General features: G+C 39.6%; 2 protein-coding genes across 5 annotated transcripts in view; one reads left to right on the top strand and one right to left on the bottom strand.

Moving 5' to 3' along the window:
* gse1b (Gse1 coiled-coil protein b) overlaps positions 1 to 16,144 on the bottom strand; it is a 325,637-nt gene extending 309,493 nt beyond the window's left edge. For 2 of the 4 annotated variants that reach the window (XM_067419768.1, XM_067419769.1), the window contains exon 1: positions 13,718 to 16,144. In XM_067419768.1, coding sequence (XP_067275869.1) covers positions 13,718 to 15,886 — 2,169 coding nt within the window. In that variant the 5' untranslated portion in view covers positions 15,887 to 16,144. The remainder of the gene's footprint in view (positions 1 to 13,717) is intronic. The other 2 variants (XM_067419770.1, XM_067419771.1) reach the window with 1 other exon arrangement.
* Positions 869 to 23,769, top strand: LOC137043483 (phosphatidate cytidylyltransferase 2-like). Its single transcript, XM_067419772.1, has 3 exons — positions 869 to 999; positions 21,007 to 21,326; positions 23,021 to 23,769. Exons 2-3 carry the CDS (start codon positions 21,174 to 21,176, stop codon positions 23,759 to 23,761), a joined length of 894 nt encoding a protein of 297 aa, XP_067275873.1. The 5' UTR covers positions 869 to 999; positions 21,007 to 21,173; the 3' UTR covers positions 23,762 to 23,769.
* Positions 23,770 to 24,117: the final 348 nt, after the last annotated feature.

The following is a 24,117-nucleotide window of genomic DNA, read 5'->3' as shown; positions in this document are numbered from 1 at the left end:
CACTCTAGCAGCAGGTCTTGATACAGCTCCCATTACACCAGAGCTATTTTAGACACACCCAGAGCAGAGACAAACAGCAATTCAACTTTTTATCTCATCTCACAGACTCACAGACAGGACCCAGAGGAAGAAAAACGTGTGGTTTAAAAAGAAAATTTCACACTAGTAAGAAACCCACCTCCTTAAAGCTTCTACACCAATATTGCCAAGTCCCTGGTTTTCAGACAGAATTGGGCTACTTAAAAAAATTAAAAGGGGTTGATTTCCACCCCTGTAAGTACGATTTTGGCGCTCCAACACCCCCTAGATGTACAAATTCAGTGTAGAATTTAGCCGTCCGATGGAGAAAATCGCATTGGGCTATTTTTGGGCAACTTTTGTTGCACAGACCTGGCAACCCTGCACCTTGACAACAGATGGCTGTATACATATAAAACTCAGCTGATCTTTGTTGAATGGCACAGCCTTTTAAATTATGATACATGCATAAGAGATACGCTATGAAAGTAAAACAACAACGATTTTACCTTCAGTCAATCAGGCATTTTTTTTGATAGAATAGAAATGTATAATTTTAAAACTAGCAATAATACTGATAAGATAACAATACTACTAATTGTACTACTACGTTAAAGGGGGGGGTGAAACACTCAGTTTCAGTCAATCTCATGTCAATCTTGAGTACCTATAGAGTAGTATTGCATCCTTCATATCTCCGAAAAGTCTTAAGTTTTGTTATATTTATAAAAGAAATATGGGCTGTACCAAGTCTTTCCGAAAAAAAACGAGCGCCTGGAGGCGTATCGTGTGGGCGGAGCTAAAGAATGATGAGCGCGCACAAAACGGTGACGTCCTCCAGCGTGGAGAAGAAAACACTACCCTAAATAAACCATGGCTATTGATCGGATTCAACTAATACATATATGATCCAGAATCAGATCCGGAGGCTGAAATAAATTGAACAGGAGAAGCAACAACAGCAGGACGTCCATCTCTGTGGTATGTACTGTATTAAGTGGCCTGTCAACATTTGTGTGTCTTCACTCGCAGTTTATGAGGACATGAATCGGTTTATGGACTATTGTATGCGACTAAACCTTAGGAGTAGCAAGCTAAACGGTTTTGCACGTCAGACTAGTGTAACGTTATACATAGAACAATGGAGTCCGTTAGTGCATTTGAATGACGAAGCATGCGATCGTGTCGTTTACTGATGTTTACTCACGCGATGATAGCCAACAGCATAGACATTTGAAGCAGTTTTACTCACCGGCTGCTTCCAAAGCAGGACCGAACCTTTATCGCTTGGACCGCTCCGTCAAAAACACACTTCTTTGGTATGATTTGGTGAAGTCCTGACAGCAGTGACTGTGGAAATCCACTTTGTGACGCGACTGAAGCGATGTTGTGAAGCTTCCCGTCATTTTTGCGTTCAAATCGGTTCAAATGCAGCGCTGCCTTCCCGGAATGCTGTGCTGAAGCGTTGAAGTCGCTTGATGTCACCCATAGGAATAAAGTGGAGTGCGGCGCGGAGTGTTTATGGGCGTGCATTTCCTCTCTCGCTCTAGTCACGCGCGCGCACCCTACCGGGAGAAGAGCCCGTACGGCCCATACAAGGACCTTCCGCTCTGTTCACGTCAAGCCGAGCCATACTCGAAAAAAACTTTCCGAAACTTGTGAGTATTTTTGACACAGAACTACTCCATCAAACGTCCAACATTAGTTTTTGAAAATTTGTCCATGTTTAGGATGGGAATCCAATCTTTAACAGTGTAAAAAGCTCAGTATGCATGAAACAGAATCCCCCCCCCCCCCCTTTAGGGCTAGGAACTGTACTCTCATTCCTGCGTAGTAATCAAGGAACTTTGTGCCGTACCATGGGTGCAGCGATGCAATGATATTAGATAATATTAGATTTCAGCGCCTGAAAATAGGCTAACTTCTGTCAACATAACCAATGTGACAAGCTGCTTGCACAGAGAGTATGCACTGCGTAATATCATTGCACAGCCGCACCCACGGTAGGGAAGCAAAGGTCCTTGATTATTACGCAGGAATTAGTTTCCTTAATTTTCTGTCGGTCTTAGTACATAGTTTAACTACACATCACAACATATAAATAGAAAAAATGTTGCTGTTATTTTGTCACTTATTGAGCAGTAGGTGCTAGCTGGAGCCATTTACCTCCAGTCTTTTTGCTAAGCTAGGCTAGCGGTGGGTGTGTCAGACTTTGCATCAGTTCGTCAGTTATGGCACACACAGAGATAAGAATGGTATGGACTTATAGTCACCGTGCTCCTTTAAAATAGTGATGTGCTGAATATCAGTATATACCTGAAAGTACTCTTCTAAGTTTAGATGGCTGCAGATGTAAATTGTATTTGCACGTCTGATAGGAGGATGTGACAACATTTGACGTAAAATCTAGGAAATAACTGTCTATACCAGCAGGTGGCAATAGTTTACATTTGTTATTCAAAAAGGAAAACTAAAACTAGTACTGCAGATATAAAAACCGTAAACAAAGCAGCTCTTGCTTATCAATTTGAATATGAAAATGTTATTCGGTTGGTCTTAATTTTCTTCATTCCAAATGTCCATGTCGCTATTAAAATATGTGTATACTGGAATGCTCAGGCTGCGTGTGTCCTCGTGACTTCATCATATGCTTGCTTTCATCCATCATTTTCATTTTTCTTCTTATGCACTGGTTTGCTAAGCTGAACAACCCAATCAGAGTGATCTCTCTCAGACTGCTCAACAGTGATTCGTCCAAAAAGCCAACTGGTTACACCTAGTGCCAACGTTGTTGAACTCACAGAAAAAACCTGATCGGATGGATGCTCAGCGATGGTGTGTCTTGGAAAAGGCCTCTTCTAGGTTTAGATGCCTGCTGGTGTGAATTATTGTTCCACATCTGACAGAAGAATCTAATAGCATATGATTATGTGTGATTATTAAAAGATGCTCTATAAATTATTTGCTAAAGGAAGTAAACTGAATCAATCTCCCAGTCTCCCTCAAAATATTGGCCTGGGACACTGTAAACAAGCTGCTATCTTTGAAATGGTTCTCTCCATCGTACACTTTTACATGTGCTCTCTCTCCCTCTCATGCGCACAGATGTTCACCCAGACATTATATCCAGCACTCTAACACCTGCTCAACCATAATCACTACCACACTTCCACAACTCAAAAATCTCTCACAGCTTAGATGACCACAGGTTCTCCATCTGTTTTTTTTTTTTTTCTAGCAAGGCCGCCTTCTGAATATAGGTGACCTTTGCCATCTGAATACTATACAAAATAGGAAATACATTGGAAAAAATGTAGAAAAATTGAAGGAAGGATACCATGGAGCAATCGACAAACAGCAATATGCTAAAGGCCTGCTAATGTTAAAGGGATAGTTCACCCAAAAATGAAAATTACCCCATGATTTACTCATCCTAAAGCCATCCTAGGTGTACATGACATTCTTCTTTCAGACGAATACAATCGAGTTATATAAAAAATGTCCTTGCTCTTCCAAGCATTATAATGGCAGTAAATGGCAGCCCAAGAAAGTGCATCCTTCCATTATAAAAGTAATTCGCCCAGCTCCAGGGGCTTAATAAAGGCCTTCAGAAGTGAAGCGATGCGTTAGTGTAAGAAAATTATCCAAATTTAACATGTTACAAAGTAAAATATCTAGCTACCGCCAGACCACCTGCCGTATTCAATCAAGCCAATGAGAGCGAGGAAAATATGATCTGAAAATCCTCTAGTGTCCCAGGCATTATGATGAGTATAATGAGTCAAATCACCACCATTTAACACACCATTACACTGTTTCAAATATCTGTAGTAAGGAAACACTTGCATTCCTGAAAAAAGTAGTATCAACAAGTTTACAATTACTGACCCAATTTGCATGCACTTAATGTGTTTCCACCTTGTTGTGAACATGAACAATTTACATGAACAATGATCTAACCTGGAAGATAAATACCAAACTTTCTTTTTTTGCTGCTGTTTCTTGCAGATTTATCTGATATTTCATCTGCATTGGCGTCTGTCATTTTATAAAATAGTGTAATTAGAGAATGTCAAATATAAACAATTCGGGACAGCCCCGAGTTATGCGTTGATTCACATTAGGACCAAGTGAAAGTAAAAAAAGAAGACTTCAAGTACTATGCTAGTTATTTTCAACCCACCTCTCTGCATATTTTGTCACCCTTACTTGATACACCTTATTCAGATCATTAGCTCACTAGGTGAGAGCTTTATGAACTGAACTAAGTGGGTGCTTCTCAAATGGAAGGCTGTGTCGTAAAGCCCTTCTTCTGCTGTCTGCGTACATGTACTGTCCATGTGACGTAATTTTCATCATTAGGAGGGTCCGCGCTGTGCGTGAGACAAAGTGGAACGCAAAAAATGTAACATACCCAGGCCTTAAGAATGCATATTTCAGCTACCACCTCATCAATCGCCGCCGAAAGCTCTCTCCAGTTGAAGGATCTCTGAAAGGCAGCATTTGTTTCGTGTCCTTAATTCAGCTCATTTTGAAGAATAAATCATCGTGAATATTTATACAGTGGGTATGGAAAGTATTCAGACCCCCTTAAATTGTTAACTATTTGTTATATTGCAGCCATTTGCTTGGGTGATTTATTAAAAAAGAAAACCTTAAATATCACATAGTCCTAAGTATTCAGACCCTTTGCTGTGACACTTATATATTTAAAGCAGGTGCTGACTATTTCTTCTGATCATCCTTGAGATGGTTCTAAACCTTAATTTGAGTCCAGCTGTGTTTGATTATACTGATTTGACTTGATTAGGAAAGCCACACACCTGTCAATATAAGATCTTACAGCTTGCAGTGTATGTCAGAGCAAATGAGAATCATGAGGTCAAAGGAACTGCCTGAAGAGCTCAGAGAAAGAATTGTGGCTAGGCACAGATCTGGCCATGCTTACAAAAAAAAATCCTGCTGCACTTAAGGTTCCTGAGAGCACAGTAGCCTCCATAATCCTTAAATGGAAGACGTTTGTAATGACCAGAACTCTTCCTAGAGCTGGCTGTCTGGGCAAACTGAGCTATCAGGGGAGAAGAGCCTTGGTGAGAGAGTTAAAGAAGAACCCAAAGATCACTGTGGCTGAGCTCCAGAGATGCAGTTGGGAGATAGGAGAAAGTTATAGAAAGTCACTGCAGCCCTTCACCAGTCGGGGCTTCATGGCAGAGTAGCCCGACGGAAGTCTCTCCTCAGTGCAAGATATATGAAAGTTTGCTAAAAAAAAACACCTGAATGACTCCAAAATGGTGAGAAATAAGATTATCTGGTCTGATGAGACCAAGATAGAACTTTTTGTCCTTAATTCTAAATGGTATGTGTAAATATTTTACCTGTCCAATACAGTCCCAACAGTAAAGCATGGTGGTGGCAGCATCATGCTGTGGGGGTGTTTTGCATCTAAAGGGACAGGACGACTGTGAATGAATGTGGCCAAGTACAGGGATATCCGGGATGAAAACCTTCTCCAGAGTGCTCAAGACCTCAGACTGGGCCGAAGGTTCATCTTCCAACAAGACAATGACCCTAAGCACACAGCTAAAATAATGAAGGAGTGGCTTCACAACAACTCTGTGACTGTTCTTGAATGTCCCAGGCAGAGCCCTGACTTAATGCATTTGCCCACATTTCTAAATGTAGAAATGAAGTTGAATAAGCCCTATTTCTAAAAACAGTGGAGTGTTCCTTTAAGAACTACATAAAGAGTAAGTTGACCAGGGGTCTCATTTATAACGCCAGTTCCCACACAAAGGTTGTGATCTATAAAAAAACAAACTTGACGCGAGAATGTGCAAACTTTTTTTTAAGCAAACATTATCATGAAGATTAAAACCAACAGTGTTATTTTTGTCGACTGATTTAGGCTATATACATCTAGTAAAATCCAAACGGAATTCAAAATGTATTTTAAAAAATATATAATAATAATAATCAGCGCTGCCTTACAATCACATTGTCCACAACGGGAGCAGAGGAGGAGATGGCGCGACTACATGTTATACAGAATAGCATGAAATACCCCTTTTTTTTAGAGAACTGCACAACACAGTGTAAAAACGAAATATTTACCTTAATGTACAAATATCATAAAATGTCAAAGTCTGCAAATACAGTCATGAAGCACAATCGCTCATTGGTCCTAACTATTACAGTGTTCATTACAAAACCGTCATGAAGAAGCATGTGTTCAACATTTTTGTCTTAAATTTTCACCTACAAAATAATTCTGTGATTTTGTCAAGGTGTCAACGATCAGTCTATTTGTTAGAAACATATAAATCCTCCGATGACCCGGGTAATGCTTCATGATGGCACGGCTGGCACTGTTGGAGGATTATGCCAATGGCAGAATATTTCATTCAGGGACATTATCAGCAAAACTGCATTAATTTTTTTTTATTTGAAGTGTTTAAAATTAACAAAATATTTTAAATTAAAATATAACTTAATTTTAAAAAAATACCTGAGAAGTATTTTATACAATTTGGTTTTATGGATATTTTGATATATTTATTCTACAACATAAAAAGGATATTGAATGATTTTCAGCAATGTAATGAGTAAGGCACAAAGGCATTTATTGTCCGTATCTAATATTTTTCATTGTCTTTTACCTTTGACACTGTTAAACATGGTGTCACGTGGATGGGAATATGCATGCAAATGATATGCAGATGAGATCATGCATAGTAAAACTAGGTGTTGTAAGCTCCATATATGGTGATTTCGGGGAGGAGACAGGGCGGAAAAGCACGCATGCACAATCTGCGGCTGGCTGTGATTTATAAAGGGATTTTTGCACAGGTTCTGGCGTATGCATGGTTTTATAAATCAGAATTTTTGTGTGCGTATAGCTTTTGTACGTACGTACACTTTTAGGATAAAATCTACGCAAAGTTTTATAAATGAGACCCCAGACGTCCCCGTTTTCCGGGAAAGTCCCGGTTTTTGGTGTTTGAGCTGTAAAATACAGCTTTACAGCTTGTTCAAAACAACCCACAAATACATTGCAAAAAAGCCTGACCAACATACAGCAGCCTGCTGGTTATTGAGCAATCATGTAGTGCTTATTTTCACCAACAGATGGCGCTGCAAGCTATGCTGGCTCTACTTGGTCGCATGCCATTACTTCATAAAGGCCTTCTCAAGCGAAGCAATGCGTTTGTGTAAGACAAATATCCATATTTAAAACTTCCACTAACTATCGTCCGTGCATTCACAAAAGACTGGCATTCCAGAGTATCGTCAAAACACCAATTCAAGGGGAGCTCTGCATTTTTAGAATGCCATGAGCGTAACGAGGCGCTGAGCGAGTATTTCACGCTCAAGCGTCGAGCGTTCGCCCTTTTTTACGGGCCGGCAAGAGTTTAAAAAAAATTCAACTTTGAGTAAAATGCAGCCCTCATCACTGTCACTTTTCACCCAGCCGTCCAATCACAGTGGAGGAGGGGCAGGACAAATACAACGCAGACCAACCACCACATTCTGCTTGTACAACATCAACAGATGACAGCAAGCAGCGTAATAACAGAACAAAATAAATTAGCACAAGAAACAGAGCAAATACTTTACATTGTATCTGCATTTTTATATAGAATCAATACAGAAACAAACTATATCTGAAATGAGATACTAATAACATTTCCGCGGATATTCCGTATCATAACAAGTAAAGACTCAACTGAAAAAAAAACCTTTCAAAACGTTCAGAAGCGCCCACATCGAGGCGTTTTCAGCAGAGTGCCTTTGGTGGACACACAGCTCAACATCTGACACACGGACCCATTATACTGTTTTATATAGGCAATATACTGGGCTTTATGTGCACTCTTTGGGTGTAAGCACAAAATCTGGCGGAATGACTAAAATGATGTGCAATATCACACCGAAAATCAAGCCCTGTAACATTAATATTTATCCAGAGCATATAAAACGAGTGAGTGTGGAGAAGCGGGATTGTGTGTCAACTTGCTGTCAAAGAGATGAGAGAGTGAGAAAGCACAGCTGGTATCATGTGAGTATTAGAAGTGTTCCAGATATTTCAGCATCGATATGTGTCACTACAACACTACAATGCACTTACTTTATTATTTCAGATGCCTTTTTAAAAGACTATATTGAAAAATTTGTATTATATAAAATTCAAACCACCAAAGTGGGTAGTATGAGTGCCTGCGTTACACGCCACTGCTGAAATCCTACCACAATTGGCGGGTTAGCGAGTGTTGAAAGAATAGTTCACCCAAAAATGAAAATTCTTTTATAATTTACTCACCCTCAAGTTGTTCCAAACCTCTATTGTTTGTTCTGCTAAACACAAAAGAAGATATTTTGAAGTTATTTGGACTTCTAAACTTCCGTAACTTACAAAAACGTTGCGCAGAAAGTTAATATGGAAGTCTAAACCTTCACAGACATCAACGATTAGCATATGAAACTCAACAATGCTGGCATGTTTCATGCTGCAATGCATGCTGGGTGTCAGCATAGTCCAAATATCATTCATGGCCATGTATGATGAGTGTAAATGTCTTAAGTGTTTCTAAATTTTTACATAAAAGATGTCGCCATTTTCAAATCACTTCATTTTTTCACATTTTTTAGTGTGGTGCAGTGATCTTTCACAACATTTTTTTTTGTTCATTAATGACACAAATTCAGACAAAACAGACTACAAGAAGAAGAAAAAACAGTGGCTTAAACCACTTTATCAGTCATCTGACTGTCATAAAAGCAGACATCTTATTCTTAACCTTATCAGGATTTCATCAATCTCTTTCTTTAACAATACACAAACATTCTCTAAAAAAACACTATTGCTGAAAAAGATTCAAATGAACAAAGTCAAGGATAAATCCCCCAAAATGGTGAATTGAAATGAAAGTTAATTTCAATAAATAATCAAAAAGATCTAGCTATACCTCTGTTAATTCTCAAGAACTTTTGTACACATATGAAAGAATTGGCAAACTGGTTTGTAGTAAGTGAATATGGTAATGTTTTGTTTTAATGTGTTCTTTTATTTGCAGTTTACTTTTGTTCTGTTATTGTTGTTCCTAAGTGATTCTGCTTGTTAACAGCAGGCGTCCAGTAGTTTTTATTTAACACTGAGGATTTGGCTGTGTATCACATTGTTACAACGTTCTCCGTGGGATTCATTAGAAATGTTTTTTGAGGAGGATTTTACTGAACTTGTCAGCAACATCATACTAACCTTTAAATTAAGAACACTGGACATTTTTATGTTCTTGTAAGGATTTTAAACAAATGTGTTAAAATTGCAAGGACATGGCACTTCATATTCAGTGTGCTTGGCACTTGTTATCTACAGAAGTGATCTACAGAAGGCACACTAAAATTCAATAAATACAATTTTATCTTATTAGATATTTCAGTAACACTTTTTATAATAAGCTCTCATTTTATTAACATTAGTTAACTTATTAACTAACATGAACTAACAATGAGCAATACATTTGTACAGTTTTTACAGTATTTTTATTTGAACAGTATACAGTATACACTATTTATTCATCTTTATTTATGTTAGTTAATAAAAAACTACAGTCATTCTTTGTTTGTTCATGTTAGATCACAGTGTATTAACTAATTTTAACAAATACAACTTTTGATTTTAATTTAGTAACCATTAAAATTAAGATTAATAAAAGTATTGTTAGTTCTTAGTTCATGTTAACTAAAGTAGTTAACTAATATTTACTAATGAATCCTTATTGTAAAGCGTTACCCATATTTCCTTGTTCGTTTAATTACATTTATTTGATTCATGGTTTCGTTTACTCATGCCTAATAAAAAAAATTACACAATAAATGTAACACTTATTTGTTCTTTTTCTTTATAGTCTTTCACAAACAACCAACAGTAACTAGTGCTTTGCATTATCCCTAAAAGACTAGTGCACACTGCACACACACTTCACCTCATATGACTTCCACAGACAGAGCAATTTGCTATCCATGACTAGCCTCTGCATTCAACTTCCAGAGAACGGCTTTCCGTATTTCAGGAAACCCCAGCGTTTATCATGGGAAAGTGTTACAGGAACAAGGAGCAGGGTAAACGAAAGCAAAACATGGTCATTTTTCATAGTAGCAGCCTAGCTGACGTCCAGACTGTGACTAAATGGTCAATTTAGTGGCTAAATTTGGTTAGCAGTATCTTTATTTCTGATACTTTTACAAAGTTGGTCAACTCTGTGTGATTAGGCTATTCATTGTTCCTGTAGCAAATGAGAAACATTAAGTTACGCCAAATGCTCAAAAGGTGGAACAAAACGCTGCAACCCATTTGAACCATGCAGAACAGACTACTTACCAGCCCAGTTTAAAACCAGATGAAACAGACTCAACATCCTCAATGGCACTATATATAGGCGAAATCATTGACTTATTGATTGTACACACAATTTACAAGACTTTTCAATCCACAAATCTCCATCCTTGCTAATATTTACAATGAATTTCCCTAAACTGTGCTAGAATTATATTAAATATTACTGCTAGTCATGTATGTTGTACAAGAGGAGTAAAGGAATATACAGTAATTACATTTTTATTATGGCCATTTATTATTTTTTCCAGCATAATATTACTTTTTCATAAAAAATATCATATATAGAGTTTTACAGTCATACCCATAATGGAATACTTGCACAGAGATTCGTGATGCACTACCGTTTTAAAATCACATTTATTTAGGTTATATATGTTATGTATATTTTTCATAGTACTCTAGTCATCGAGTTGACCAAATGCCACCAAAAATGAGTGTCCGGAAGAAGATTTCCAATTCTGGACATAATCAGAGACAGGAGAAGAGATATTCTGATATTACTGTGTACAGAATTTACACAGTAAATTTAGCACGATCATTTGAATATACTCCAAGGTTTCTACTGATGGCTACTGAAGCATACTGCATTCTACTGAAGCCAAATGCTAATCGCTGAAGTAAGTAACCCTTTAAGGCATGTCTCGAGCATTCATCATTTAACTATTTTAAAAGACTGGAATAAAGCTCCAGCACATAAAAGCAATCCTTTTTATCAGTCACATTCATTTCAAAACAAAAATGAATGGAATATTATATGATCAGTAAGAGAAAAACAGTTAATGACGGCCGTATCCTTCCAATAATTTGAAATGGCCAAATTGCCATTCTCCAGAACTCTGTGTGCTGTTGTTAGGATGACAAAAATGTTTAAAAGTCACATTTTCAGTCCAATCTAACAACTGGTCAATGTCAAAATGATTGAGATGGCCAATCAAATCAAAGTAGGCAGAGTTTACCAGTCACAGAAGCAGAGCGCATACTCCAGCGTGAAGTGTCAGTTTTAAGAAAGTGGAAGTTGGAAGAAAGTGAAACATTTAATACACGTGAACTGTTCTGCGACAGAAATTGTAAACGACCGACAGTAACATCCAGTGATCCAAACTACTTTTTTCCCCAAATATAGGCCGTTTTGAATTGAAAATATGCATATGTGATTTGTGTCATTCCTGTCAGACAAGAAACAGTTTCAGTTTTCCACATTTTTGGCACACAAATAAAAGACAGCCATGCTGTCATTCTGTACACCACATCCAACACATCAAACATGAACCACCACCTTCCACGTCACCATAAAAATGTGAAGACGGCCCCGGAGAAAACGAGCCTACCGAAGGGACAGCTGACCATGAAACAAGCACTGACACCAACTCTACCTCCGTCAAGTCCACGTGCAAAACAGATAACCAGGCTCATTGGCGAATTCATAGCGGACTATATGGCTCCATTTAACATGGTAGAGAACAGAAAATTCATCCAAATGTTCAATGTGCTGGAGCCCAAGTTTAAGATGCCATGTTGAGGACATTTTTCAGAGAAGGTAATCCCGGAAATTTATAATGAAACCAAACAAAGCGTAAAAGAGTATCTAAAAAATGACTATGTAATGAAAAAACAATAAGTTGTTGTTATACAGTAATATTTTCTTCTTTTTTTTCTTTTTTGATATCGTATTGTGACATATCGTTTCGCAACCCTGTCATATCGAGGTGCATCATATCGTGAGTTTAAGTGTATCGTCCCATCCCTAGTTTATTGACATCTTATTCTTTCTTAAACCACTTTTATAACGGACTTTTATATTTATATTACATTTTTATTTAATATATAATTAGTTCTCTAGATTTTTCTTCTGATTGTAATGTAATATATATATATATATATATATATATATATATATATATATATATATATAGTAACGAAAATAGCATTTAAGTGTCTGGATATACAAATGATGTATCTGAAGTTTAAGAAAAAAGCTGTAAGGCTAATTTGTAATGACTTAATACTTTTTAATGTAGTAACGTTTTTAAAACGTTTCACTAACAATGTAAGACTAATGATTTATAGCTAACGTTTTTAGAACGTTAATCAATAGCGAATAACGTTGGCACAACGTTCTAATAACGTTACTGCAAGAACTTTTTTGATAACTTTCAGAGAATGTTCTGAGAACGTTCCCTTTTAGCTGGGATTGCAGTCTCGCACTGTGTGACACACACACACACACACACACACACACACAGAAAAGTGAACACTGCTGGTCACTTTGAGAAGTTGTAGTGATGCTTTCTTTTCCCAGAAAGAATGTGAAACACAAATAGTTTTATTCTATTGCATGTCGCATTTTTTTTTCAATATCGCACAGCCCTAGTAAAAAGTATAGATACTGTAAAAGAAGGGTAAACCTGAAGTATAATTAAAATCAGTGTTTTACTACCAAATGTGCATTTCAGTAGGACAAAATATGCAATACTATTGCTGACTTTAGATTGTGTCCTTTATTATTGGTCCCCCATCCCACTGGTGCTAGCAAATAAAGAGCTGGTGCCACCATCTGTAAAACTTGTTGGCACCACTCTCATATGAAATTCACACAGTATAAATATATTTTTTTTAAATACAAATAAAAAAAGAGATGCTTTTGTTTAAAAAACACAAAACAAACATTTGCCTTGGTATTAAGATATCTAGACAATATGTAAATACAGCCATTTACAGCCTAAAACCCTCACACAAATTGCCACAAATTGTATAATGATATGTTGAGGTGGTTTCGTTTGTAACACCCTGAAAAAGTGTCTGTTCTGTCTCTCTGAAACATCACACACACTCACACACACAATTGCTATGTACTCACACCAGGAGACCAACAAAAGCTTGAGTTGGCCTCTGTGAAGAATGTTTTAAACAGAGCTTGCAACTACTAGACTGTCTACAAAATCTTTATTTATTTAATGCGACAGGCTCCATACTTGATCTACCCCCTGCCTTCTATGGCCGCCCCACTCACTAGAAAGAACAGCAGTCTGCCATAAAACTTTAGTTTCAACACTTGGCACACTCACTCATCAGTGCATCAGATGAACTTTTGCATGCTGGCCCAAAAACAGCTCCAGCCAAGCTGCCTAATAAACTGTGCTAACTGAGGCCCCAGAAGAATCTGAAAGACCATCTAGTGGTTACTAGAAAAAAAACAAAAAAGTAATCTGAGGTGATTCTAATGATTTTTTTTTAACTGTGTAAAGCTGTTTGTAAGAGTCTAAAGATAGAGATAATAAGCAATATGGCCCACAACATTCTTACCTTGTGCTGTGCGCTTCCACCGACCGGCTTCATGTTCTGTCCAGCCAGAACCATGGACTTACATTCCACACAGGAGCCAATTGTTAACTGCTTGCCATTGTCAATTACCAGTGTCTGGCTGACCCTTGGGGCATAGAGGAACACTGGCAAGCGGTCAACGCACACCGCTTTCAGCCCAAGAGGTCTCTTCTTCTCTTTCCTGCAGAAGAAGCAGATGAACGTGTTGCAGTTATACTGGCGTGCCCAGGGGCTGCTGGACGGGCCTGATCCTGAGCCCTGACTCTCATGTTGGGTCCACTGCCCCAACAGGTCATGGTAACACAATGCGCAGGCAGACACAAGGCCTGTGGCATCAGCGGGGCGGGCGCGGGGGGCGGGAGGGTGGACAGTTAGAAAAGGAAAAAAGGGCTCTCGCTCTCCACAACGCCCCGGAGGGTTAACGTGAAGCTGATACTCGCTTCCTCCAGAGAGCTCCTCCCCACACAAGTAACAGATGGAGGTGTGGCTTGTGGTTGTTATGGCGGCCTGAGAAGGGGTCGACAAAGGTCCTCTAGGGGGGGATACCAAGACTCCACCTTTTCCCATGGCCAGGTGGTATCTCTCAAGGAACGTGCTGACGGAAGTAATGAGCTCCTCACTTAGACAGTGGCGGTACTCTGCCCAGACCCTCTCCAATATGCTGTGACATGCGACACAGCAGTGTACCTGTCCGTTCCGTACACTCTGAGCATTTGGAGGGCATGGTAGCTGGTTTATGAATGGAAAATGCATTGCACTGCGGCCTTTACTTGCACCGGCGTGGGTGTATGCCGTCCTGACCTCTCGACCGCAATACTGCCCACATAGATAGCAGGCCTCCCTGTGATTCTGTGGCACGGAGGGGAGAGGGTGGATTTTTGGTAATCCATCCACACATTCATTCATGGCAGGTGGAGAAAGAGGGGTACCGGCACCAGTGTTGAGGGGTACTACATAGAGTCGCTGGAGAACGGGCACATCTGCTAGCTCGAACCCTCGCCACTGCTGCATTAGGGAGGAGTGGCAAGTGGTACAGACAAGAGTGTATCCACCCAGGTTGAGCGGCACAGCACCAGGTGGAGGAGTGTGAAGCCACAGAAAAGGGAAGAACGGTTCGCTGGACGCCCTCTCCTGCTTCTGCACAAACACTCTGAAGCGGCCTCCTGCTGAAAGCTGGCTTCCACAAATATAGCAGACGCATTCGTCAGCAGAAATACTGGAGTGACATTTGGCACCTTGACCCCTCTCTACATCAAAGTGCGATGATGCTGCGCGCTCTCTCTCATCATCGCTGGTGATGTCGATCTCGCAGCTGTCAGTTGCGTCTAACTCACTGGTGGACGCATGTATCCACTGCTTATTGCACGTAATGATGCCGTTGTCCTGCAGGGCTGTGCGCACCGATAGACCGTCATACTGCTGGACAGCCATGGGCACCGATGAGTGCGATATGTGATTGATGATTTTAGTCGCACGCCGATCTGATTTAGGTACGTCCTGAGCTGTGTAAACTCTGGTCGGATATCGCGCTGACTCAGGACTGCTCTTAACACTCATTGCGCTCTTTCTGCTACCTTCTCTTGAAGCTTTATTAGACGCACGGAAACCTGTGGCATTATTGCTATTCATTACACACACTGACAGGTCCAAGTCCTGCTCGGACAAATCATTATCGGAGAACGAGGACATGTCCGACTCATTGGCGTCGTAATTACTAACGCTCATTCTCCGCTCAAGATCGTAGGTAATGTTCCGTAAATCGCATTGGTATGGTCTCTTGAGCCAGTACATGCGCTTCTCGATGGGCGTCCTGTTGCGCTCGAATGAGTTCCACTGTTCGCGCAGGAAGCAGTGGCACACGGCGCACACCAGAGCGTCCCCATCCGGACCGATCTCCGGCGCGCCTGGAGCCGGGTCCTGGCCTTGAAGGAAAGGGAAAAACGGGCTATCCTTTTCCCGCTGGTATTTTACCTGTAAACTCAACTCTTTTCCCGGAGTCACTCCACTCCCACAGATAAAGCAGTGGATGAAAAAAATCCCGTTGCGCTCGGGGATGCACACGCTGCCGGGCAGAGCGCTTTCATCCCCGGGCAAAGACGAAGCCATTCGCTGGAGCGCCTTGGAGGTCGGCGTGAGCTCCGGATCGTTCATAGTTCCATGCGCAAAATGACTTCAGAATCACAGGCAGCGTGATTTCAAAGCCAGTTGCATTCTTTGTGCGTTTTCTCACATATGTAGCGCCATTGATCCCGCGGAAAAACCCGTTCGCTCCGCAAACTCACTCACTCCGCAGATTTCTGTTTTGTGTGTCAGTGTAACACTCCAGAAAAGCACATTTGGATCGTCGTCTGGAGTCCCATCCTTGTGAGGCGGTTTAATCCGTGTGCTGTTAGAGAGTAGAAAGTCTTATTGAAGTTGCCTGGCGAAGTTTCCTCACACTGTGGCTGTGAGACGAGTGAACTGAACACAGCGCCATCTCTCTCACTCACTCAGTGTCACACACAAACACCACACGCACACACACACTTAAAAGTTTGTTTCACTAGTTAGGGCACATCTCATACGCTGATTTTATAGGTTAATTATATTTTCTATCACATAACACGACCTCTGCAAATAAACATAACCCGATAGGCTACTTGTGCAAAATATTATTTAGCTAAATATAAATAAGATTGCCTCCGTCATAGACCCAAATCTTTTTTAACTTGTGAATTCTGGATTGAATTCTGTGAGGCGCTACAGGTTTATACAATTTTTTTAAATATATAATAATGATGACCTCATAGATTATAGTTTTTATATGAGGTTAATATTTTCTCTTGCACTGTAAAAAAAAAAAGGCAAATGTTGAACTTTTGCAATCGACTTGGATGTTTAAGTTATTTCAACTTAAACTATGTTAAACTGACTTTAAAAAATGAGTTACATCTTGTATAACTAATAAAAACAAATTTCTTAACTCATATTGATGAGTTAAAACAATGTAAAAACATCTCAGAGACTTGTGTAACGCACTATAATTAAATAAACATAAATTTGGCCACAGTTTTTTGAGAAAATCTCTTGTCAACTTTTCAACTTCAATGTCAGGCTTTTTTTTCTTTCTTTTTTTTCAGTTCCATTTCCATTTTTTATTTAATTATGAGGTTCAATGCTTCTTTCGGATGACTTTTCATGCACTAATTTGTGCTGGATTATCTTTTCTGCCGGTTGGCTATTTGTGCATCAAAAAGCATGTTTATTTATTAGGCTACATTGTTATCAAATTGCTAAAATCGTGTACCACCTTTTTTAGTTCAAACACACACTGTGTGTGAAGTGTATATTATTTGGCATAACCAAAACTTGCCCACAATGTTCAAATCACAAATTCACGTGATTAAGTGTGTTTTTGTTAAATTTCGTGAAACTTTTGAAGAAGGCACTAATTTACATTTGTAAGATCACTAATTGTCAGCAAAGTGCTTTAGCCTATTTATTAATAAAGCACACACACGCGCGCGCTAGTTTTTAGAGAAAATTTTAATTTCTCTGATCGGTGCATTAAGATGTTTGAAAGCAAACAAGGATGAGAAATAGCTTTAAAACCAAGACAGTGATTATTTGTCAATTCCTGCTCCCTCCTCATATCCATTAGCATAGCCTACTCTTTCTTTTTCTCTTTTTTTTCGCCCTGTCTATCCCTCCTAAAGCAGCCAGAAAGTAAACATAGGCTACAATTTATGTTTAGAATTTTTTTTATTAATCACTTTATAAGACAAGTTTATTTCTACTGAAGGCTACAAACGCTAGCTTGTTTTTTTTTATTATTTTTTTATTTTTTTTATAATAATAATAGCCTAATTCACTGGCTTAATTAAGCTTCGTTAATGTCTCTTGTCCTCTCACATTGACTGTTGCTAATTATTTCATTACATGAATCACAGCATAAATATGCCTATTTAAAATTAAAAATGACAAAATTAGACAAATTATTCGTTTGCCTGATTATTTTTGTCTGTAGTTCAATCCTAAAGCAGCTGCCAAATATGAAATGAAATGTTTAGACACGTTCTGACGGTTACTCAAGCGTCGCGCTGGAATTCGCTCCTCAGTCCTCAGCAACTCCAGTGAACAAAGCCCGTCTACTTTGACAGACAGGAGCAGGTAGCTCAGAAGATCTCGGTGCTTGGTCCTTGCTGCATTTTTTAAATTTAACTGGAGTTTTCAATATGGTTTTTTTCACCCCGAAATTCAACATATTGACACAAAATTGATAATTGCAAATCCACTGCCTGGTTCTTTGATTTGCTCTCTAATGGCTCTGTCCCCGCCCACCGAAATCGCAGAACCAATCAAATTGTAACTGGCCAGCATTCTGCAAGCAGCATTCGAATGTAATTTATACTGTGACGTCACAGTAATATGCGCTTAATCTCACTTTGCTCAGCCTGCATTATCTGCAGTTCCAGTGTTTTTCGCGCATCTTGCAGCCTGTATGGTAGCCTATAACTCATTAAAAATGGTACTACTTACTTTACTGGGACTGAGTGCTTTACTATTGACAGAAAGGAAGAAAGTCAAGAACACGAATTTAGGGCGAGATGAAAAAGTGGACCAAACTGATGTACTACCCGTGGGTAGTAGTGATGGTAAGTTATGTCCATGTTATGAGAATAACTTGATTTGTTTACTGGAGTCTACGCACTGCGCAGGGCTCTTATTTTCATGTTTAAAGTTTTTTCACGACAAGTAAGAAATTTAGAGGCACAGCTGAATTTCAGTTTCTAACTGAATCACTTAAAAGTGCACTATAGTATTTTTTTTTCAGTAAAATATCCAAAAACCACTAGGCCAGTGTTATATATTTTGTTCAGTTCCAACTATTTGTAAATTGTGAGAAAATTGCAATTTTAACCATGGACCCGGGATGTTTCAGTATAGCGTTGGAAGGAAGTTGCCTGTCAATTGTGTCATATCTGCGTTACCCTCAGTTTTATTCTGCAGAAGCGCTTTACCCTTAGCAGTGTGAACATGTCACAGCAGCGCCGAGCGAACGCACAGAGTAACGTCATAGCATCATTTTAAACACACTTAAATGTATCTAATATGATACACAGAGCTGCTTTACCTTATACTCCCGTCATAATAAAAGTCCAGGTGGTCGCGTGTGTTTGTATATTAAAGGGGGGGTGAAATGCTGTTTCATGCATACTGATCTTTTTACACTGTTAAAGACTTGGAATCCCATACTAAACATAGACAAGGTTTCAAAAGTTAAGGTGGACGTTTGATGGGAGTATTTCTTTGTCAAAAATACTACTTCCGGTTAGTCATAAGTTTCGGCAAGTTTTTTGAGATCATGCGTCCCCTTTGACGTTAATGGGGGCGGAATTTCCTTGTATGGGCCTTACGGACAATTCTACCGGAAGCGCGTGAGAGAGAGAGAGAGAGAGAGGGAGAGGGAGAGAGCGAAAGTAACAGGCTACCCCCATTAAAGCGCTGGCTTGTAGGATGCTGGACAGGTGATGTGCACATAATGTCACCAAAAAAGTGCGTTTTTGGTTGCCAGACCAAGACAGTCCTGCACAGATTCCCCAAAACCCCGCGTTAAGGCAACAGTGGATGTAATTTGCTTTTCTGGATCAGCAACTGAGTTGCACGAATGTTTATATCTGTTCGCTGCATTTCGGTGCCGACTGTTTCATAAACAAGGCCCAGCTTGACGCCGGCTTTTCCAATCACCTAATGCTGAAGGATGGAGCAGTCCCAACGATAAAGGTCCTAACGTTAGAACCGCAGGCGGTGAGTAAGAGTGCTTCAAATGTCTATGCTCATCAAGTAGCCCAAACATGATCACGTATAGTTAATTGATCAATGGAGCATGCGATGTGTAGTGCGTACATTTGTTTAGCTGGCCACTATATATGTAACTTTATGTTTGTGTATTGTAAAAGCACTCCAAACAACAATACACAAAGAGTGGGGAAATATGTTGAACTAAATAAGCACGCTTCTTCATTCAAATGCGCTACTATTCCGTGTCTATCTATGTAAACACTAGCCTGCGGTGCAAAACCAGTCCGCTTACTAACGTTACAATTGTCTACACAAACCACGCGTAAACACACAAACACACGTGCACAACTGCACTTCCCACATGTACACCTTTAAAGACAAAAATACGACGATATAATTCAAGTATAAATATGTAAATAACACAAGCCGCTAAGCATATTATATAGTAAGTGTATAACTTGTACCACATAGAGACGTCCTGCTCTAGTCGTTTTTGCTGCTGCTCCTGTTCAACTGCAGCCTCTGGGTCTGATTCCGGATCATAGATGTATGGCTGTATCTGATTAAAAGCCATATTTTTATTTTGAATAAAGTTTTTTTCCCGCTGTTAGGGATGACACAGCTTTACGACGCACTCGACTCAACACAAAAGCAGCAGCGGGCACACGTCATTATTTAGCTCCGCTCACACGACACGCCCCCACCCGCTCGGCTTTTTTCGGAAAGACTCGGAACAGCGCATCTTTCTTATATAATTATAAAAAAAATAAAGACTTTTCGGAGATATGCAGGATGCAATGCTACTCTATAAGTACTCAAGATTGACATGACACTGACTGAAACTGAGTGTTTCACCCCCCCTTTAATTGCTCCAGCGGCCGTGCTCATCTCCACAACACTCGGTCCTGCTCTGCTTCATACTACAGTAACGTTAATAACCGCAACCATTAACATGATTTCTGCCCGAGTCCTATTTTCCACCGGCTGTGAGGTGAAGACCACATGTCCCAAGATCCTGCACTCAAACTTGGCGTCATCAAACTACGCCTTTGTTTTGAAAAGGAGCCCTCCAGTGGACAGAAAGTTGCATAGTGCACCTTTAAAGCCCATTACAGCGTACATTAAAAAGCATGAATTAAAATTTTACTACAGATTAGAATTAATAATAAACGAGATTATTGATAGAGGACATTACACACCTTCTTTCCATTGATATCTTCATGAATTAATGCATTTACACAGAACATGAGCCATTTACAAGTCCAGTTTGTGCATGAATATTAATTAGGCTACATGATGTTTTCATTTAAGTTAATGAGGTGACATCTATTTATACTCACCTTAATTTATACTCAAAAGTGGAAAGCAAGAATGTGTCCTGTATGAATGAATGCTCCTCAAAAAAGTAACATCATAATTTACAGCAAGGTTAGTTGCAGTAATGTCTGTATTTATTAATATGGTTATGTTGATGTCATTACCCTCTTTAGGTCAGACTTCTCAGCATATCATCAGTGACCCTGACCCTGAAGTCCTCCCTACTTTAGAGGAACCTATCACTGCTCACCCTGAAATTGATGATGACGACGTCTTCCAAGACTGTGTGTGTGATTCATCCGAATGGAATGTCGATGTTGTCCATGCTCTCAACAGTGTCATGTGTGACTTTCATGTCAACCATCTTGACTTTAATGCCCCCCAACTCCCAGTCTCTGCCGTGTCAGACTGTAAAATTGATGTCCCCCAAGCTTCAGATAGTCCAACTGAGAACAATGTGGCATCTCATTCAAGCTTGGACAATGGCCTTCAGGTGAGGTTTCCATATTACTTAAAGGGATACTTCACCCCGTTTTATATTAAACTCTTATTCCCTTAACTAAGATGAGTTGATACATACCTCTCTTGTCTCAGTGCGTGCACTTAATCGCTCCGACGCTCTGATGGTGACATTCTGATAGCCTTTAGCTTAGCCCACTAAGCCCAGTTCATTCTCTATGGTACCAAACAGAGATCAAGTTAGAAGCAACCAAACACCTCCACGCAGAGCCGGCCCTAGAACTTTTAGGGCCCTAAGCAAAATTTGGTTGGAGGCCCTTTTGACCATTTTAAGTAAGGCCTAAAGGAAAGCAATGACTACCTTATAGACCCCTTCACGGGTGACGTCACAGGAAAATTCACAGTTCGCAATGCCCATGTCAGGGTCAGAAAGTTCATTCCATCCCATTGAATTGTATGTTAACCAGAGAATTTCTCGTCAAGAAAAAATTCCTACTTGCATCGTGAAGTGTGAAAATCCCACCAGTTGTGGAGTCAAGTTTTTCAGGATTTCCACAGGATCTCATCCGTTAAAGAACATCGACGACATATGCAAGCTATAACGGGCTGGGGTGTGTTAAAGATGTCATGCAGGTGGTGGAGTAATAACTGCTTTTAATGAATTAGCTCGAGATCGAATTCATGCTAGGTTTTTTTGTTATAAATTATAGACATGGCATCTGAGGACTAATTCTCCGTTATTTTGCTTTATTTCCAGATTCGTTCATAAGCTCGTTCTTAATGTGCACATGCGCTCTTAAATAAAGTTGCATTGAAAAACTAAGACATAAATGACATTTGTATGTATTCAAAATAAAATATATGATCATGCTGAATGTCAGCTTGCTTTATTTTGCTCAAGATAAGGATTTATTAAGTCCACGTCATGCAAACAAGAAAATCTGCTGCACAGGTCGAGAGCTATCGTTGCAACCACACAAGTTTGCGATGATGTTTATGGATGTTCGTTCGAACGATGATTTCGGGAAACACAGATTTGAACTTTGTTGATAACAATGAAACTAATAATGCTTTTGGCTAATGATGCTTTTGTGCATTCATTTAATCTAGCACAAACAATATAAATTGGTACGTTTATAGTCATTGTCTATGTTTTATATGTGCCTTATAAATAATTGCCCTTTATAGTGAACCTAAGCTGGTCCATTACCTGACTTAAGCCGAGGTAAAAAAAAAAAAAAAAAAATGTGGTAATTTATCGTTAGTAGTTAGCCCCTCACTCTCTGATTTCTGTCAATCGGGGGGAGGGGGAGATGTGAGCGAGGATGTTTCAGCCGGGACTTTTTACTGCGCCAAGTCAAAGTACTCTCAGAAGTGCTATTCCGCCATACATTATAGTTCTCCTTTTTAATCCGCTTAGAAAAGCACCACGTTTGATTTTATGTCACCATACTTGATCGTTCAACTATTTGTGGAACTGTATTTAAATAGGGAAAACTTGGAGGTGTTTGGTCGCTTCTAACTTGATCTCTGGCTAAGCTAAAGGCTATCAAAATGTCACCGCGCGTCAGAGTGCACGCACTGAGACGAGAGAGGTCTGTATCAACTGAGCGGTGAAGTAACCCTTTAACCGTTAGACATGCTGTAGTTTACACGCATAGAATGTAATTCAAGAAATTTTACATATCAATCTCCATCTAAGCATCATTAGAATTGTCTTTCTTCTAGGATTATACTAAACCCCTTCCTTTGGAGCAGCAACATCACCACTTGGAGGATGAAGAGAGAGATGGAGCCTCGGACAATGAGAGTAAACCAGACGACAGGGTTCCCGAAGTTCTCATTCCTACCAATGACACACCAGATTTTCTCAGCAGAGTCCTTTCAGGCCTTTCCTCACAATGGATGACTCTGGCAATGATCTCCTTGATCTTCATCAGTATTTATCTAGGACTAAAGGCGCTGATGATGTGTGTGCTGTGCGTTCAGATCAAGTTCTTCCATCAGATTGTCAGAATTGGTTACAATGTGTATCGCTGTTACTACATACCGTGGTTCAGAACCCTAAGCTGGTACATCCTGTTCTGCGTGATTTACTTCTTCTATGGAGAAACGGTCATGGATTATTTCTTCGCTCCGGTGCAGAGAGAGGAGTATGTACACATGCTCAGCGAATACCATCCCTTCATTTCTTCTGCCTTGTACCTCGTAGGGTTCTGCATGTTTGTTCTGTGTCTGGTGAAGGAACAGTTTCGCCAGCCGTTCTACATGTTCGCCTGTACTCATGTGATCCTGCTGAATGTAGAGATTCACTCCAGGTTAATCATTAGAGACCCTTATGAGTGGATGATGTGGTTTATGGTGCTCATCTCCTGTATTATTTGTAATAACATAATCGGTTACATGTTTGGCTTCTTTTCCGGTAGCACCCCTCTCACAGGGTGTCCGCGGGGTTTTAAAAAGTATTAAAAAGTGATAAATCCAAATTGTCAAATTTAAGGCCATTAAAAGTGTTAAATGTGGTCTCAGAGGTATTTTTTTTTTTTTTTTTTTTTTTTCCAAATTAGGTATTATTTTTTCAGACTATCAGGTGTCCTATTCTGATTGAAATGCTATCTCCGTTCGCGTTAGTTCGTTTAAATATGGACTTTAGCATATCTGGGCACATGATCAAAGATCTTTCGTCTCCGTCTCAACGTATGTTTGATGCTGACGTCATATTCAGCGGTCGTTCGGCATCATCTCAGAACAGCGGGGGTTGCGCAAGATGGCGACCGTGGAGGTTGTAAATCCGTGAGGTGGGAAAGTTTCATCTCCAAATTCCA

Source organism: Pseudorasbora parva, chromosome 16, assembly GCF_024679245.1.
Source record: "Pseudorasbora parva isolate DD20220531a chromosome 16, ASM2467924v1, whole genome shotgun sequence".
Taxonomy (NCBI): domain Eukaryota; kingdom Metazoa; phylum Chordata; class Actinopteri; order Cypriniformes; family Gobionidae; genus Pseudorasbora; species Pseudorasbora parva.
The sequence above is the reverse complement of the archived record's forward strand: the minus strand, read 5'-3'. Positions and strand labels throughout refer to the sequence as shown.